This window comes from Staurois parvus, unplaced genomic scaffold, assembly GCF_062004578.1.
Source record: "Staurois parvus isolate SC_StPar_1 unplaced genomic scaffold, SC_StPar_1.0 ptg001151l, whole genome shotgun sequence".
NCBI classification, from domain to species: domain Eukaryota; kingdom Metazoa; phylum Chordata; class Amphibia; order Anura; family Ranidae; genus Staurois; species Staurois parvus.
In genome coordinates this window covers 84,135-102,252 of record NW_028318947.1, presented here as the reverse complement: position 1 = coordinate 102,252, position 18,118 = coordinate 84,135, and the positions used below count along the sequence as shown (strand labels likewise).

General features: G+C 41.9%; 1 protein-coding gene across 1 annotated transcript in view; it reads right to left on the bottom strand.

Annotated features, from left to right (window-relative positions):
• LOC149439148 (forkhead box protein J3-like) overlaps positions 1–18,118 on the bottom strand; it is a 115,349-nt gene that overhangs the window by 35,811 nt on the left and 61,420 nt on the right. The window contains exon 4 of the mRNA XM_089659385.1: positions 743–817. Within this exon, the coding sequence (XP_089515511.1) occupies positions 743–817 (75 nt within the window). The remainder of the gene's footprint in view (positions 1–742; positions 818–18,118) is intronic.

Genomic DNA, 18,118 nt, shown 5'->3' with positions numbered 1-18,118 from the left:
GCCAAGATTCAATCCATATCTCCTAGATTGTAAGCTCGAAAGAGCAGGGCCCTCGAACCCCTCGTGTATTGTATTGTTACTGTCTTGTCTCATGTTCTGTCCCCCTCGCTATTGTACAGCGCTGAGCATACCCTTTGGCGCTATATAAATACTGTATAATAATAATAATAATCTATGGCTGGCTTTACTACTTTTCACCAGAAGCCCAGAAGAATCGTCAGTTATCTAACTTGTGCTAGGCAGGAGACAGATTAGCATCTGTAGGGACTTTATACTCTGACACTAACCAAGCTGACATTTCAGGATGCATGCGATACAACACATCTGAAAGTGCTGGATAGAAGTGGCACCTGTAGGTCTTGAACAAAAGGATATTTAACAAACTGCCCCCCAGAAAGGTATCCGTAATTTTTTTTTTGACTGGGTAGCTTGATCTCAGTCTTATCCCAGCGTCCAGATCACTAATTACTCAGTAAGTCACTGACCTGGAACAGCAGCAAGTGAAGCTTTGGGACACTTGACAGACACATAGTTGCGTCAGGTCATTGATTTGCCATGAAGTGAAGGAAGGACAAGGTTGACAGGCCCAGAGGATGCTTCTTCAATAGCAAGTCAACAATGACAGCAATCTTACTTCTGTGCTCACAGATTCTTTTTGATAACCACGTATCATTAATAGATGTATATTAATGTACATCTCTCTGCAAGAGTGACATTAAAACGCAGGAATGAGGCCAGTTACCTTTCCAGGGTCATCCTTGGATCGAGGCACTTTCAGAAAGCACTTATTCAATGACAGGTTGTGTCGTATAGAATTCTGCAGACAGAAAAAAAACACACAGAGGTGACTTGTCAGCATTCTATTATAATAAGACATCACTGAGGAGCTGCCATCCAAAAGATTATATCCAGAAATGCTTTGATGACACATTTGTGCTGCACAATGCACCCGGGCCAGAATCAAGAGGTCACATAAGGTAAGGAAGTACATTTTGTTTAAGTTTTTAGGTTCCACACAAAATTTAGCCACACTTTTCAAGACAGACTCGGCCATCTTGTCCAAGGGTCATAATCCACCATGCAGCGGAAAGGTTTTTTGCGCTTCACATATTATGTGATGCTACCAAGTTTCCAGTTGTATAAACTCTTAAATGAGAAATTCTCACAATGTTGATCGTTCATAATGTGAAAAACATCCAGGAAAAAGGTGCCATGATGTATCTGGGGATCAATGTTTCGATTCATTTTTAAGGCCAAAACAAGGTAGACACCCCCAATTCAAGGGTGATGCCAATTTGCCAAAACAGGGTAAAGTGATGGCATTTGTGTAAAGCCCCCCAAACTAATGATAGATACCTTGTTAGAGCTCCCAGCAATTCCTTCTTTCGCAGTCAGCACCAAAATTCCCAGTGTCAACTAGTATTGGATGCTAGGCGGAGCACATACATCACTCCCTTCACCATATGCCAGTGACCTGACCTAGCAATTGGCTACTAAACCAGAGCACTGTCACATGGCAGGAGATTACATGATCTCCCATACACCGAGGCACCAGGCTTTTTGTCAGCTGATGCAGCTGAAGAAGCAATGGAGGAGTGCTGGCAAGACAAGTATCTGTGGGTCAGGAGGACCTGACTTCATGTCTCTTTATTTACTCAAAACGATGTGATTTGAAAATGCTGACATGTCCTACGGACTCCTGTGATGTGTGAGCTCTAGTGAAAGGGTCCATTTTAGGAAATGTCAAAAAGAGGAGTAAACCATATACTGGGGTGCCCAAAAACGTGTCATCTGATGATTGGAGCCACAACATAAAAAGAAATGCATAGTTCTAGTCCAAGGCTTACAATGGCAAACAAATCCTTCCTGCAAGGCTTTGCCCACCAGTGCAGTCCTAGTGGCCATCCAATATCTAAATAGACATTGAGAACCGACAAGGATACATCCAAAGAATTACCAATATGTTGAATTTACTTACTCAAGTTCTCATTCAATTAGATCTCTACTTTAATTTTGCTGTATAAAATGGGAGTTTCGTAAGGTGCCTCTAGACAACTGAGGGCAGTCAGACTGGTACCTACCTCTCTACGAATATTGGTGTGAACAAAGAGGAGAAGGTGGATGATAACAGTGGTAGATGCTTCCGGCACCACTCATCACTAGAGAGAATAAACAGCACAGGGTATGGTTTCCCAACAACTGTTCTCCCTAGAAGCAGGCATCTGTGTGCAATACCCATAGACATAAGACTGTCTGAAGGCAACATTTATTGCACAGTCATGACGGCCTACATTGAGATTTCTTTTTTAATAAGTCATCCACTATGTGCTCACCTGGATCTAATCTGATGGTTTTACTACTGGGCTATAAAATAAAAACTATGCACCACGCAGGCTTGGCATAGTTATCAGCTATTACAAGGCTACATCGGATGAATAAGACAGGAGAAAACCGCCAGACTTACATTTATATCCCAGTAAAGAGGATGCAAGGGAGAGTACTGCATCATAAAAGCTACTTTTGTGGGGCTACCTTGAGAAAACAGATCCTTTAACCCCTCCAGTGCTCAGTATTCCCCCTACATGCTCCTTGGCAAAGAAAAGGTGTTAATTAACATCCTTGCTGGTGATAAAACTTGGCATGCTGTGGGTGCTGCTGAGTCATAGTATGGAGCAATTCTGCAGGATGAAAAGTAAACTTGTGCCAAAAATGGCAATATACATCATTTTACCTCTTCTGTTGGAATGGGTTCACCTGTCAAAGACATTTATAAAGTAATTGACACATTTCTGGAATGCACCTACCTAATCTAGGTTACTGATTTGCCTATTGAGTGCACCTAAGGCTGGCCATAGATGCCTCTGTTTTTCAATCAGCCAGCGGGCTGATCGAAAAACAAAAAAACAAAAAACAAATTCCCCCCATCCATACACGCGAAATGGCTGGAGGATTCCTCCCCATCGGGCCATTGTTTTCTGACAGCAGGATTCCTCTGTTGTAATAATAAATTGATTAGTAGGTGACCGATAAAAATGTTTTCCAAGAATCCCATTCCACAGAAGTTGCTCTTTAGATCAACTTCTGTTCCGCCAGAATGACCACAAGTGGAGGAAAATTTGGCCGGTCCCTACTGAACACGAATTTCGATCAATCTTTGGGCAGCTTTAACTACTAGAGTGACTCTCCTGCCTGCAGTCCCCTAACCAACCCCCCAGCCCCACCCAACTCAGGTACCTTCCCAGCTCACAAAACAAATACCTTAAATACTTCTACTGCAATCCTGTTTTCACCTTGCCAAGTGTCAAGTTTTAGTTTTTATTAAAAACCAACAGATAAATATGGGAAGCGGTTTAACTGCCAATGTATAGTGCCTTGAAAAATTATTCATACCCCTTGAAAAATTTTCCACATTTTGTCATGTTACAACCAAAAACGTAAATGTATTTTATTGGGATTTTATGTGATAGACCAACACAAAGTGGCACATAATTGTGAAGTGGATTGGAAATGATAAATGGTTTTTAATTTTTTTTTTTTTGTACACAAATATCTGAAAAGCGTGGCGTGCATTTGTATTCAGCTGTACTCTGATACTCCTAACTAAAATCTAGTGGAATCATATGCCTTCAGAAGTCACCTAATTTGTAAACAGAGTCCACCTGTGTGTAATTTAATCTCAGTATAAATACAGCTGTTCTGTGAAGCTCTCAGAGGTTCATTTGAGAACAAACAGCATCATGAAGGCCAAGGAACACACCAGACAGGTTGTGGATAAAGTTGTGGAGAAGTTTAAATCAGGGTTAGGTTATACAAAAATATCCCAAGTTTTGAACATCTCTCGGAGCACTGTTCAATCAATCATCTGAAAATGGAAAGAATATGACACAACTGCAAACCTACCAAGACATGGCCGTCCACCTAAACTGACAGGCTGGGCAAGGACAGCATTAATCAGAGAAGCAGCCAAGAGACCTATGGTACCTCTGGAGGAGCTGCAGAGATCCACAGTTCTCAAAGCTTAGCTTTCCCCAAGCTAAAAAAAAAACAAAGTTTCTTTTTAGTTTCTTTCCAGAGCTAAAAGAAACAAAGTTTCATTCATTCTCTGAGCTTTGTTGAAGAAAAAAAAAAAAAGACACGGCACTGACATAGTGACAGCCAGCAAGGGAGACTCTATACACTGCTCCCTCACTGTATACAGTGCTCCTCTCCTGCCCCCACCCCCCACAAAGAGGACCTGCCACTACTCATATGCAATCACATAGGGGACAATTGGTCCCCTATGTGATAGCAAGAAAATCATTAATAAAAAAAAAAAAAAAAAAAAGGAAGCAGAATATACATGAAAGTAGAAAAAAAAATACAAAAAAAACAAATTAAAAATTGGAGCCTCCCCACCCCCACATACGCAGACAGTTCAGTTCAATTTTCAACTACATGTATTCTGGATTTTCGGTGTCTGTTGTGGCACCAGAATTTTCATTTTGGTGCACCACTACTAAATACCTTTTCTCATCATCAGTTAGAGCAGTCTTGTGACTTCTATCAGTGTCCAGCCGAGCACTGGTTAAAGCTTGTAGGAGGAGTTTTTATTTTGCTCCAGGATGATGCAGAACCCCTGACCTCTGTCTGCACAGTGCAGATTGGCCCTGTGCTGATCACTGCACTCTCCCATGAAATAAAAACTCTAGCAATACACACCAAACTGAGTATGTGCAGAGTGTTTCCCCATGACATGTCTTATCAGAAGATAAGAGGGGGAAACTGGAAGAAGGGGAGGACAAGAGAAGTCAGGATCAAACAGCCTTTTTACACAATGCAAAGGATTAACCCCTTAGGTTCCACAGTGAGTATAACAAGCATGTTTACCGCATATACAGACTGATTTTACTGTTGTGGGTTTAGTAACACTTTTACTCCCCCTGACCAGTAGCATTTACTCTCCTTTCTTTTACATCGCCTGCTGCACTACGTTACACAGAGTGAATTAAATACATAGCACTTCCATATTTAGGTATTGCCGGCCATAGACGGTTCGAAAATCTGCCTATTTTTCGGCCAAAAGAGAAATCGGCCGATTTTCACACTGTTAGTGGGTTAATTGGTTGGCCAGTTTTCGGGTTTTTTGCACTTTGAGATTATTGGTCATGTTGGAAAATACACAGCCGATTTGGAAAAGCGGACGATTTTCCCGGCAATGATGGCCAAATTGGCCGATCGTTTTAACGATAAAAAATCTGCACATGAGCCGTGACCTGCAAGGGACAGAAGTTTGGCTCTTATATGGGGAGAACTTTATGATTTAGTCAGACGATTTTTTTAATCATTGGTAGTAACGTCGGCTTAACGAAAGACCTATTTTTCATTTATCGTTTGAAAAATTGGCCGATGTTCGACCCGTCTATGGCCTGCATAAGCAGTCCTCTGAAGCTTATGCAGGACTTTCTTCGCCCAAATCTTTGGCTGAACAGATCAGAGGGGGAGGGAGCACTGCATGGTATAAAGCACATTTAAAATATCAAATTAGCTGCTTGCTATGGGGGCACCCAACAGAAAGGAGGGGCAGGAGCACCGGCGGGGAGACAAGAAGAGGAGGATTGGGGCTGCTCTGTGCAAAACCATTACACAGATCAGTAAGTAGAACAATTTCATTTTTTTTTTTTTTTTAATAACAAAGACTTTATTATCACTTTAATCCTCTGTCAGGACACACAGAGTTCAAATCCAGTTACAAGTGATAAAGCCGACGCTCCTGCATAGTACAGACAGTGGTAATTATGGCAAACACAGCTGCCCAGCACCCCTCATAAACAAAGGGAACTATGTAATATTTTTCCTTGCTAGAGGGTGCAGAATATAGCATCTAAAAAAAAAGGACAGTTGCAATTTTCTTTTTCTTTTTTTGCTATGTGAATGGGGGACATTGTTGTAACAACTATAAAGCAGGTGTTATCCCAATTTTGCTGTAAAAGTGTAAATCCAGTTTAAGTTGACAGAGGCAGCTACAGCAGATGTTTAATATCATCAGCGACTGCGCAAAGCCAACTGGTCTGAATCAACGAAGCTTTATCAGTAAGATAACAAGGTAAACAGGAAGTGCAATCTGCGTACGCAACAATCAAATATATCCATTTCCATGAACATACTGTATATAATTAAAAGCTATTCCTAGGAAGAAGGCTGAGAAAACACTTACACACTTTGAGAAGATGATTTGCAATTAGCTGATTACACGTGCACGCCTAAAAAAAAAAAAAAAAAAAAAATCTGAAAGGGGTACAGGTCCCCTTCGAGGGCAGTGTGCGACAACGCTCGAGTGACCTCATCCTACGTGTCTGAACTTTGTATTCAGCGGTTTGGCTGGAGTACCTCAATTCCTCTGCATGTCACCCTAAATCTGCCATAATATGCTGGCAATACAGAAGAATAAAGCTCTCACTTTGGCCTGCCAAGTGGTGCCAAGCCATACACAAGTGATAATTACATTCATCTGCCAGCTTGGTGCCAGTGTCTAACTATACGGAGATTTATAACTGCTATGCAGAGGCAACAATTGAAACCAGAGAGCTATGAAGCAGATCTGGCATCTCAGTCAAGATCTGAAGGTCAAAGGTCACACCCCCATACCATTCATTCATCAGAACCCTGCATCCACCCGTCTTTTCTACACAGACTTTACAAGGACGAATTTTAATTGCCCATCAGCTGCTCTCTTTAAAGGCCGCATCTATAAAAACGCAGAGATTTTCAAGGGATGGAGAAGGCCAAAAGTTCCCACTATAAAAATGCAATGGCTGGGACACAGCTGTTGTGAGTCTACAGTTATTAAAAGAAGCATTTCCCAAAGTCATTTCAGACAGGTGCTCTTCACGATGCCTTCCTGTCACTCATGCTCTTTGTTTTCTCTCTTCTAGGGCATTACTGCTGGGAGAGGTGGGATGGACAAGACTCTTAGGGCTCACGTACACTGCAGCTGATAAACGCACGTTTAGGAGCTGTTCAGCAGTTTTTTTTTCAGCAGCCCCTGAACTCTCCCTAATGTTTTCCTATGTGTCCATGTACACATCTTCGTTTAAAGTCGCTTGCAGGCATTTGAGTTTACAGTCGTTTTTTTTGAACGCAAGTTTTCTGCGATTTTATCAGCTTTTCAAACTCTTCTAAATGTGGCTAAACGTGCAAAATCGCGTTTATAAGCGTTTGCGTCTGAATTTTTTTTTTTTTTTTTTTAACTCTTCCAGTTCCCAATGCTGTCCAGAGCCTTTTTTTCATTATTATAATACAGGATTTATATGGCGCCAACAGTTTGCTCAGTGCTTTACAATATAATGGGAGACAATACAGCAACAATACAGTTCAATACAAGAGGGATTTGAGGGCCCTGCTCCTTGGAGCTTACAATCTGTCCAGAGCCTTTTTTCATCATGAAAAATACATGCAAAGAGTTTTCAAGGTACTCAGATGGACAAAACACTGAACACAGGATGTTCCTGCCAAGCTTGTCACACATTGTAATGACCAATTCACACCTCAGAACTCTCCCACCCTTGGAAACAAAAATATGTTAATGACCATTCACACCTCAAACGCCTCATGAAGACCCCCTGCCAGGTGAATTTTATGACTCGCTCCACCAGACACCTTTCCCACCATTGGAAACAAAAGAAATGTTAATGAACAACTCACACCTAATTATATCAACACATACTGCTGTCTCTGCTTCTACTCTCTGTATTTCTCTGAAACAGTCTGAAATAGTTAATTTACCACTTTTCAGTGCATTCTGGGCATTTGGGAGGTTTTCCTGTGCTTATCTTTAAAAAACACTTCTAAACACAAACGCACATAAACACACATAAACACATTATGCAAACGCGGATAAACAGACGTCTTTTAACCTACGTTTTCCAGCATTCAGAAGTGTCCCATGTACATGGGGGCTTAAAATTCATAATACCGACTCCATAGCCTCTAATAGCAGTTACAGCTCTAATTAGGTTTTATTCAGTTATTTATTCTAAAAATGTTGTCTTTGTTCCTGCTAATTAGCTGACTTCCTAGACCAGACAGCCATATTAGTTTGTCAGCTGAGCTCGGTTGGCATTAAGATGATTGGGAGTCAGTGGGAGCCACGCGGTATCTTTGCCCGGCCACATCAATCCAATGGCTGTGGTCCAGGAAATAAATTACCAAAGATTCTCTCTACTTTACTGTTAGAATCTATGACACAAGCTCTGAGTTAGCGTTTGGCATTTAGTAAATTGACAACTCCAGGACATGTGCAGGGTCTTTATTCGCCAAGCAAAAGTGTGCTTTTGTAGGGGTACTGTTGGAAAAGAATGGGTTCAGGTGCGGTGAATGGTACAAGAAAATGAGGTGCAGGGGTGGTGGGTGTGCAGGCAAGGTGGGTGGAGGAAAATGGGGGGAGATGGAAAGAGTGGTGAGAAAAGGCGCTTATAACCTGGTCTACAATAAAATGGCAATGCAATATCACGGTCTCTCCCAAACCAAATAATCGAATTACCAACTGCAGCACAGTGGCTAAATGGTTAGCACTTCCGCCTGGCACTACCAGGGTCGTCGGTTCGAATCCCACACATGGCACCACCTGCCTAGAGTTTGCATGTTCTCCCTGTGCCTGTGTGGGTTTCCTCCCACATTCCAAAAACATGCTGGTAGGTTACTTGGATCCTGTCTAAATTGGCCCTGGTATGTGTATGTATGAATGTATGTTAGGGACTTTAAATTGTACACCCCTTGAAGGTTAGGGACTGATGTGAATGTACAATATAAATATCTGTAAAGCGCTGCGTAAATTGACGGCGCTATATCAGTACCTGAAATAAATAAACTGCAATGTACCCCATCCCTGAATATTACAGAATATCCCAAAAAAAGTATATGGGACTTTCTTGGTACAAGGTAGGACCAATACATGTATGTATAAAAATACAAAATGTATTCCACATTACATAAAATCACAGAACTAAAAACAATCCCTGGCTCATAACCCTTATAGAGGCGTTATTTTTTGCTATTCTCTGTGCCAAAATATTATCCAATATTATCCAATAGCATGCTTTGCTTCTTCAGGGCCTTGTATTCTTGAAGGCAGAGAAAAATAGCCTAAATGTCACCTCAAATTGGGTGTGCAAAATGGTGACCCACAGTGGGGGCTAGCAGAATAATTCTGGGTAAACATATTTCAATAGATTACTGAGCAAAAATATCCAAAGATGGCACAGGTTTATATTTTAGTCTATAAACAGACACTTCCTGCTTGATAGGACACCCCAATGGGTATAACATTTTACTGATGGTCCATAGGGTCAGTCCAAATAATGTCCGATGTGTCCCACCAACAGCGTTCCATCCATACGTAAACATCCTATGCTGCCTATACAGCTAGTAATTATGGATAGTAGGTGGTTCTAGGACCTGGATATATTACTCCTTTCCATGCGCATTTAACCCTGTCACGGCTACGTCCGTATGGCATATGGACCTACAGCACTGCTTCCATCTGGCCAGGTCCATACGCCATACGGACCTGTCATTTCTCTGCTACAAGCTCATGGTCACTCCAGAGACCATAAACCTATAACAGAACTGTTCAGTGGGCACTCCTGAACAAAACAATAGCTCTGATTATTGGTTACCAACTGCTGATCAGAACTATTAACCTAAATGTGACATCCCCCTCCCCCCCTTCCAACCGCCACTTCCTGCCTGTCCACTACCGCTTGCTGTCCCTCCACATCCCTTGCTGCACTGGCCACTAAAATGCTCATAACCTCCTTACTGTACACCTTCCTCTATCACTGGTCCCCCCAGCACCATTTCCCACCCCGCAGCACCAGACAATCCCCCCCACTGCACTGCAGGTACGTTTGTGTTGCATTTTCCATTGATTTCAATAGGGAAGTGCACCAAAAATGCAGCAAGTGGGACTTTAAAAATGCACCAGACCCGCAAAGGATCAGTGTGAAGAGTTCCATAGGAATGCATGGTCACACATTTGTTTTCTGCTTCTTTTCATGCAAAAGCAGAAGAATAATGGATCAGTATGAAAGCAGCCTACATGTGTAATATTTTTAAATAAATGCAGTGTAAGTACCTGAATTTGATTGCCATCTGCCTCTTGCAAAACACTGTACTGCAGAACTGGGAGCCAGTGAGTTATGCTGCAGTTATGCTGCAGTGTTATGCTGCAGTGCTCATGTGTTAACAAGGAGCATGTGGATATATGGAGAGAACAGGGTGATAGAGAGGAGCTCATCAGTCTGCTGTTTGACCTTTCACAGTCCACTCAAAGGCTGGGTTGGGGAGGAAGCTACCGATTTCTGCTGCTGGCCAATTTTTGCCTTCCTGCTCAGGCCAATTTTCAGCTTTCGGCGCTATCACACTTTAAATGACAATTGCGCGGTCATGCAACACCATACCCATATGAATTTTTTAGCATTTTTTGAGACAGATAAAACTTTATTTTGGTGGTATTTATTCACCACTGGGAATTTTTTTTTTTTTTGCTATATAAATGAAAAAGGTCCAAAAATTTTCAAAAAAAGTGTTTATCAAATTTTGCAAATAAATCTTTCTTCATAAATCCTGGCCAAAATTTATTCAGTTATCTTTTTAGTAAAAAAAAAATAATCCAAATTAGTTTATAACCAAAAATTATAATTTAAAAAAAGAATTCACTTTTTAAAAAAAAAATAAAAATATATATATATATATATATATATATATATATATATATATATATATATATATATATAATTTTTTTTTTTTAAACATACTGTCACCCTAGCAGTACAGTGTCACAATAGTGACACTGTACTGGGGTGAAGATTTTTTTTTTTTTTTACACTGGTTGCTTTTATACCCATAAAGGCTGTAAAAGCAGTAATTTCTTGCAGCATTCTTGCAGCCATTGAGAATTACTGAGTGAGCTGTGATTGGTCATTGCTTGTCACATGGTACAAGGCTGATGTGAATAGCCTTGTACTATGTGATCATTCCCAGATTTCACAAGTAGTAAGCATTGATGTCAGGAAGTGACATCTTGCTTATTACTATTCATGTGATCACTGATTGGCCAATCAGTGATCACATAAATCAAGACCTCACACAGCGGTCCCGTACAGCGATCAATCCAGACACAGCGCGCACAGGTTAAAATGGTGGGCGCCGTTTATGAACAGCAACCTGCTCCTGCACTGCTCCCTTCCGGCCATTTATATACATGGGCCGGACGGGAAGTGGTTAACTGCATATTAAAAAAAAAAGTCTTCTACCCTGCCAGTGTCAAAACCATATGGCAGAGCTGTGTCAATTTCAGAACTTGATGGACAGAAATGCAAATCCTTTGGCAGGAAAAACCACCCCTCTTAGATATTTCATCTATGTATTAGTGGTTTGCTTAGAGATTAGCGCCGACTAGTGCTTAGTGCCCTCCCACTGCAGTGCCCTGCGTTGGCAGAACTCAGTAACAGCCACACCTCACAAGGGTCCTCTTCTTACAGACTTGTACTACAGAGGAAGAGAGGGGGCATAGCTAACCTGGCTGATATCAAGGTGCCAATTACTAAGTGCACGGGCGCAAACTCTACTGGCAATTAAACTACACATTCATATGTAGACACCCTATGTAAATGCTCTAACAGGAAACTGGAGGGGAGACTATAAGAAGGTTGTGAGTACAACATCCATCTGATTGCGTACACATTTCTGGGAGTTCAATTAGATTTCACACATTTCTCTACCACTGTGGGATATTGGCTACATTAGTTGTATCTGTAAAACACAACTATTCTAAAAGAAAAGGCTGACAGCCAGAAAAGCCTGCATTCTTTAGATAGCAAAGCCCAGCCACAGCTTGGTGTCTGATGAGAATATGAAACCATCTAGAATATGGGATACATTTTTCTGTACATTAACAAAGTGCAGTGTCTGTATCTGGAACACATCCATGATATGTGAATTTTTGAAAAGAATTTCTGCAATCTCTAAAGCATTATCCAGACAGTCCACAGTCCAGATGACTTCCTGTGTAGTGAACAGTCCATCATATTCCTGACTGTCATCTGCTGGATTATACACTGATGCTGGCAGAACATCCCTGCTCTATCCTGTTCTATGCGGTGTTTCTAGGGCAGTACAGTGGCTAAATGGTTAGCACTTCAGCCTGGCAGTACTAGGGACGTTGGTTCGAATCCCAACCACGGCACCACCTGCCTGGAGTTTGTATGTTCTCCCTGTGCCTGCGTGGGTTTCCTCCGGGTACTCCGGTTTCCTCCCACACTCCAAAGACATGCTGGTAGGTGAATTGGCTCCTGTCTAAATTGGCCCTAATATGTGTACATATGAATGTGAGTTAGGGACCTTAAGATTGTACGCCCCTTGAGGGTTAGGGACCTTAGATTGTATGCTCCTTGGGGGCGGGGACTGATCTGAATGTACAATATATATGTAAAGTGCTGCGTAAATTGACGGCGCTATATAAGTACCTGAAATAAATAAATAATTGGCTGGAGCCGATCACGTTACTGGTGCATGCGCAGTACTCCCTGCGTACAAGGAACAGTGTGGAGGGTGTCGTGATGCAGAGAGTGCCATGCTGGTATGGATTTTGGATATTTGCTATGTAACAATAAATCACCTGTAGCCTCCCCAGCAGTCTGATTATGTCCATATTTCTGTGCTCAAAGCGGTAAATTTTTTTGCATGGAATTATGTCGTTTTTTTATTGTAGGCTGTAATTTTTAGGAATAACTCACTGAAATCTGCCCGAACAAGAGTCTAGTAAACATCCCAGGTGTGATAAAACTTGAAACACAAAATCATAAATTATAATTTAATAAATCATAAAAAATATTATAAATAATAAATGTAATTCAATATAATCAAACCAAAAACACTGAAATTTGAAATATAGCGCCAAGTTCGCACATCACTGAGCAAAGTCGCAGAATAGTTTTCAGTGTCTGATGACGAATTTCCCCACGAATCATTATCACTCAATTCTGCAAGTGGTTCTGATTTACTATCTCTGTTCTCTAGCTGGTCTAAAACCGCTTTTGACATAAAGAAACGCTTTTTGGACGCCATGGACATTTCTCAGTTTCCAGGCATAAAGAACAGTAAAAATGCAGGCAGGGCGCAGGACAAAGCACTCGGGACAAAATGTATGTGAAATGCTTTGATACTGTAATGTTTTACTATGTGATTTTTAGTGAATGTCACTTTTAAAATTTTCATTTCCCGCCAGTTCCGTCCCCCGTACGTCCTGACGTTGTAGGGAACGGAACCCGGAAGACAGATACCGGCAACCGCCGGATTACATTGCCGGGGACACTGCAGGAGGGACATCGCGGGAGCGCAGGACAAGGTAAAATCAGAAGAGATCCCGGAGCAGCACTGCAAGGTATTCCCGAGTGTAGCTCGGGGTTACCGCTTGTGGTGCTGAAACTTTACCCCGAGCTACACTCGGGAATACCGCCAGGGAGGTTAAAGGAAAAGTAGAGCCAGAGCTCATTTAGCTGAATTTCTCCTGTGGATCACAGCAGTGCAGCTCGTTTTGCACTCCCGTGACCCATTCTCAGCTGACAGCGGGCTAAAACCTGCTGTTGGCTAATGTCACAGCCCCGGTCTAAACTTAGGAAGGATCGCAATCATGTGGACCCTGCTAGGCAAGCTGCTGAGAGCCTGAGCCAGCCGCTCCAGCCCCCTCCACAGCCCAGTGCTCCACTGAGTGAGGGGGGCAGAGCAGAGAGTGGTGACTGACAGTCACCGCTCTCTGCTCAAAGCAGCAGGTAGAACTGACAGATCAGTGGTGCTTGACTGCCTAGTCCTCAGCAGGGGACAAATGCAGCATCGGATCAATTCTGCATTCACCTAGGTAAGTAGGATTTAAAAAAAAAAAAGACATACTACTCTTTTAATGAGTCTGTCATGTGTGGATGGCTGCTGCGATACTTAACCACTTCCGCGCCACTCTATAGCAGAAATACTGTTACAGGGTTACATTATATATATATATATATATATATATATATATATATATATATATATATATATATATATATATATATATATATATATATATACAGTTGTGTCCAAAATTATTCAACCCCCACTGAAATTGAGTGTTTTGGCCAGTTTGACATTGCTTTTGATCATTCAGTCATCTTGCTTACATTTACATTAAAGAGGCACTTGTAGGTCAGACAAATATAACATAACAGTTATAATGAAATAACCACAAATGTCTTTTCTGTGCTCACAGCATTATCAGTTTTATTCAACCCCCAAGTGACATTCAATCTTAGTACTTAGTACAGCATCCTTTTACAGTTATAACAGCTTTTAAACGTGAAGCATAGCTTGACACAAGTGTCTTGCAGCGATCTACGGGTATCTTCGCCCATTCTTCATGGGCAAAGGCCTCCAGTTCAGTCACATTCTTAGGCTTGCGCACTGCAACTGCTTTCTTTAAGTCCCACCAGAGGTTCTCAATCGGATTTAAGTCTGGTGACTGCGATGGCCACTCCAAAATGTTCCAGCCTTTCCTCTGCAACCATGCTCTAGTGGACTTGGAGGTATGCTTGGGATCATTGTCCTGTTGAAAGGTCCAACGTCTCCCAAGCCTCAGGTGTGTGACGGACTGCATCACGTTTCCATCCAATATCTCCTGGTACTGAAGAGAATTCATGGTACCTTGCACACGCTGAAGCTTCCCTGTACCTGCAGAAGCAAAACAGCCCCAAAGCATGATTGACCCTCCACCATGCTTCACAGTAGGCAAGGTGTTCTTTTCATCATAGGCCTTGTTCTTCCTCCTCCAAACATAGCGTTGATCCATGGGCCCAAACAGTTCTAATTTTGTTTCATCAGTCCACAGAACACTATCCCACAACTTTTGTGGTTTGTCCACATGGCTTTTGGCATACTGCAGTCGACTCTTCTTATTCTTTGGAGACAGCAAGGGGGTACGCCTGGGAGTTCTGGCACGGAGGCCTTCATTACGCAGTGTGCGTCTTATTGTCTGGGCTGAAACTTCTGTACCCACATCTGACAAATCTTTTCTCAGTTCCTCAGCAGTCACACGGGGACTTCTCTCCACTCTACGCTTCAGGTAGCGCACAGCAGTCGAAGTCAGCATCTTCTTTCTGCCACGACCAGGTAGCGTTTCAACAGTGCCCTTTGCCTTGAATTTGCGAATGATGCTTCCTAAGGTGTCTCTTGGTATGTTTAACATCTTTGCAATCTTCTTATAGCCATTGCCCTTCCTGTGAAGAGAAATCACCTCTTCTCTTGTCTTCCTGGACCATTCTCTTGCCTTCACCATGTTTGTAACCACACCAGTAAATGTCTAGAAGGAGCTGAGTATCACAGTCATTTTAAAGCTGCCTAATTGGTGCTTATTATGCTTGATTGCTGCTCGGTGACATCCACAGGTGTTTTCAATACCTGATGGAAAGCACCTGTATGAACCTCTGTTCTTCAGAGTGGTAGTCTTTAAGGGGTTGAATAATTGTGGCAATGAAGAAACCACATAAGAACCATTTACTACTGTATTACATAAACAATTGATGTCATTTTAGTTGCATTTGGGTAGTTACAACGTCCTTGTAGGATTTGATTCTGAATACAATTCCAAATGTACACTATAGTCCCTAAACCCCTTTACAGCATTGGGGGTTGAATAATTTTGGACACAACTGTATATATATATATACACACACATACATATACATATGTATGTATGTATGTGTGTGATTTTGCACTTCCGGGTAGGGAGCATGCACTCCCTACCCGTGTCGCCATTCGCAGCCTCGGCTGTCAATCACCGGGTCCCGGCCAGTGATTCTCCGCCGGAACCCAGCGATCTCCAAGCATTACCGACAGGGGAGAGACCAGTATGTAAATAATACAGATCTCTCCCATCAGCTCATGCACCCCGCTTTGTATGGCTCTGCATAGAAGAGCCACACAAAGCAGTGTGCTTACAGTGGAAAGAACACACAGCCCACATAGTAAAAACAACACACAGCACACCCTTTTGATTGCTCAGTGCCATTAGTAAAGTGTCAGTGCTTTTTAATAGCACTGTTCACTGTATTGGTGTCACTGGGGATGTCAGTGACACCAAGTCAGTTCCCCCCAGTGTCAGAAAGCCCTCTGCAGTCCCGCTATAAGTCGCTGATCGCCAACATTACTACTAAAAAAAATAATTAAAAAAAAAATTCCAGTATATATAACTGCCATTTGCAGACGCTATAACTTTCATGTTAACCAATTAATTTACACATATTGGGAATTTGTATTAGCAAAGACATGTAGCAGAATACATTTTGGCCTAAATTTATGATGAAATGTGATTTTTAAAATTTTTTTACTGGACATGTTTAATAGCAAAAAGTAAAAAAAATATAGTATTTTTTCAAATTGGTGGTCTTTTTTTGTTTATAGCTCAAAAAGTAAAAACCTGCAGAGGTGATCAAATACCATAGAAAGAAAGCTATTTGTGAGGAAAAAAAAGGGCATACATTTCATTTGGGTGCAGTGTTGCATGACCGCGCAATTGTCAGTTAAAGTAACACAGCGCCGTATTGAAAAACATGACCTGGTCAGGAAGGGGGTAAATCCTCTGGGGAGAAAGTGGTTAAAGCTGATCTCTGGCTGTTATTGAAGTTTAGGTTGGTCCAAACTATTTACTTCACTTCAAGATGCACGCAGCACTGTATGAACTGTATATAGCCTATATCTATATACCGTATACAGCACTGCGTTTTGGAGGCAGGATGGGAACTTCCTGCCCCCCCCCCCACACCTGAAACAAAATAGAGCCAGGCTGAGCGCTGCTCACCCATTCATGGGAAGCTTTATATTCTATTCTAAGAAATACAAAGCCTTCTCTGAATGGCTGAGGTGAAGAAATGGGCGGATGGTGCCACAATCTTACCTCCTCAGCCAATCAAAGGTAGCTTTGTATAAAAATATTATAAAGCTTCCTGTGAGTGGGTAGGCAGCACTCAGCCCAACTCAGTTTTGTTCTGTGTGTGAGATGTGAAGCTCCCATCCCACTGCCAGAACACAGCACTGTATACTTTATGTAGATGAGACCATATACAGTCCATACAGCACTGGGCATGCCTTAGTGAAGTACCTACCTTGTTTGGACCAGCTTGTTCCAAACAAACTATTCAAATTTCACTAAAAGGTAGAGAACAGTTTCATTCAGTCCCAAAACGTACAGTAAGCAGCAAACTTTCAGTGCCGAGGTTTACAATTCTGTCTCTCATACAACACATACAGTGAAGGCTATGCGTTTCACTTGCACTCCTCCACTTATTATTATTATTATATAGCGCCAAAAGGTTTGCTCAGCGCTGTACATTATAGTGGGGGACAGAACATGAGACAATACAGTAACAAAACAGCACACGAGGGGTTCGATAAAAAGACTTCTCTTCTTTTCACTAAATAAAAGGCGTTCTGTAATTGGAGAAGGGTAGGAGCTGATGAACACCACAATCTCCCCTTGTCGAGTCACAGAATGCCTTGTACTCAGTGAAAAGAACACAATACTTTTTATGAATGGAGGAGTGTGAGCAACCCCTTAGCTTTCACTGTGCATAGTACGAGAGCCGCTTTTTGTACGGCTTTTTTAGACCATACCACAGCAATGATGCACTGACACTATAGAAAGCAAAGCATTTTGCCTGGTCTATATATTGGGCCTGCGCTGGAAATAGCTGCCAGCCTAATGCATCCGGTGTGAATGGGCCCTACAGCTAGCAAAAAAGAAAGGTGCACATGGGCAGGGTGATCTAGTTTGAGCGTAAAAAGGAATGTGAGCAGCATGCCAGTCCTTAAAGGGTCTGTGGGATATCCTGACACATAAACAGGGCATCAAACAATAATATAAGACTGACAAAAGAAATATAGAAGAGTATTATGTCAATTATTAGAGCAAGAGGTACAAAGTACACATTCTGTGTCCTGCATATTCTTCTATATTGACCAGTTTTCACAATCATTCTAACCATGACTGACACCTGTGCTTAGCTTCTAGGTGAGCTTTAGGTTCACTACCATTGAACTCTTACAATGTACAAAG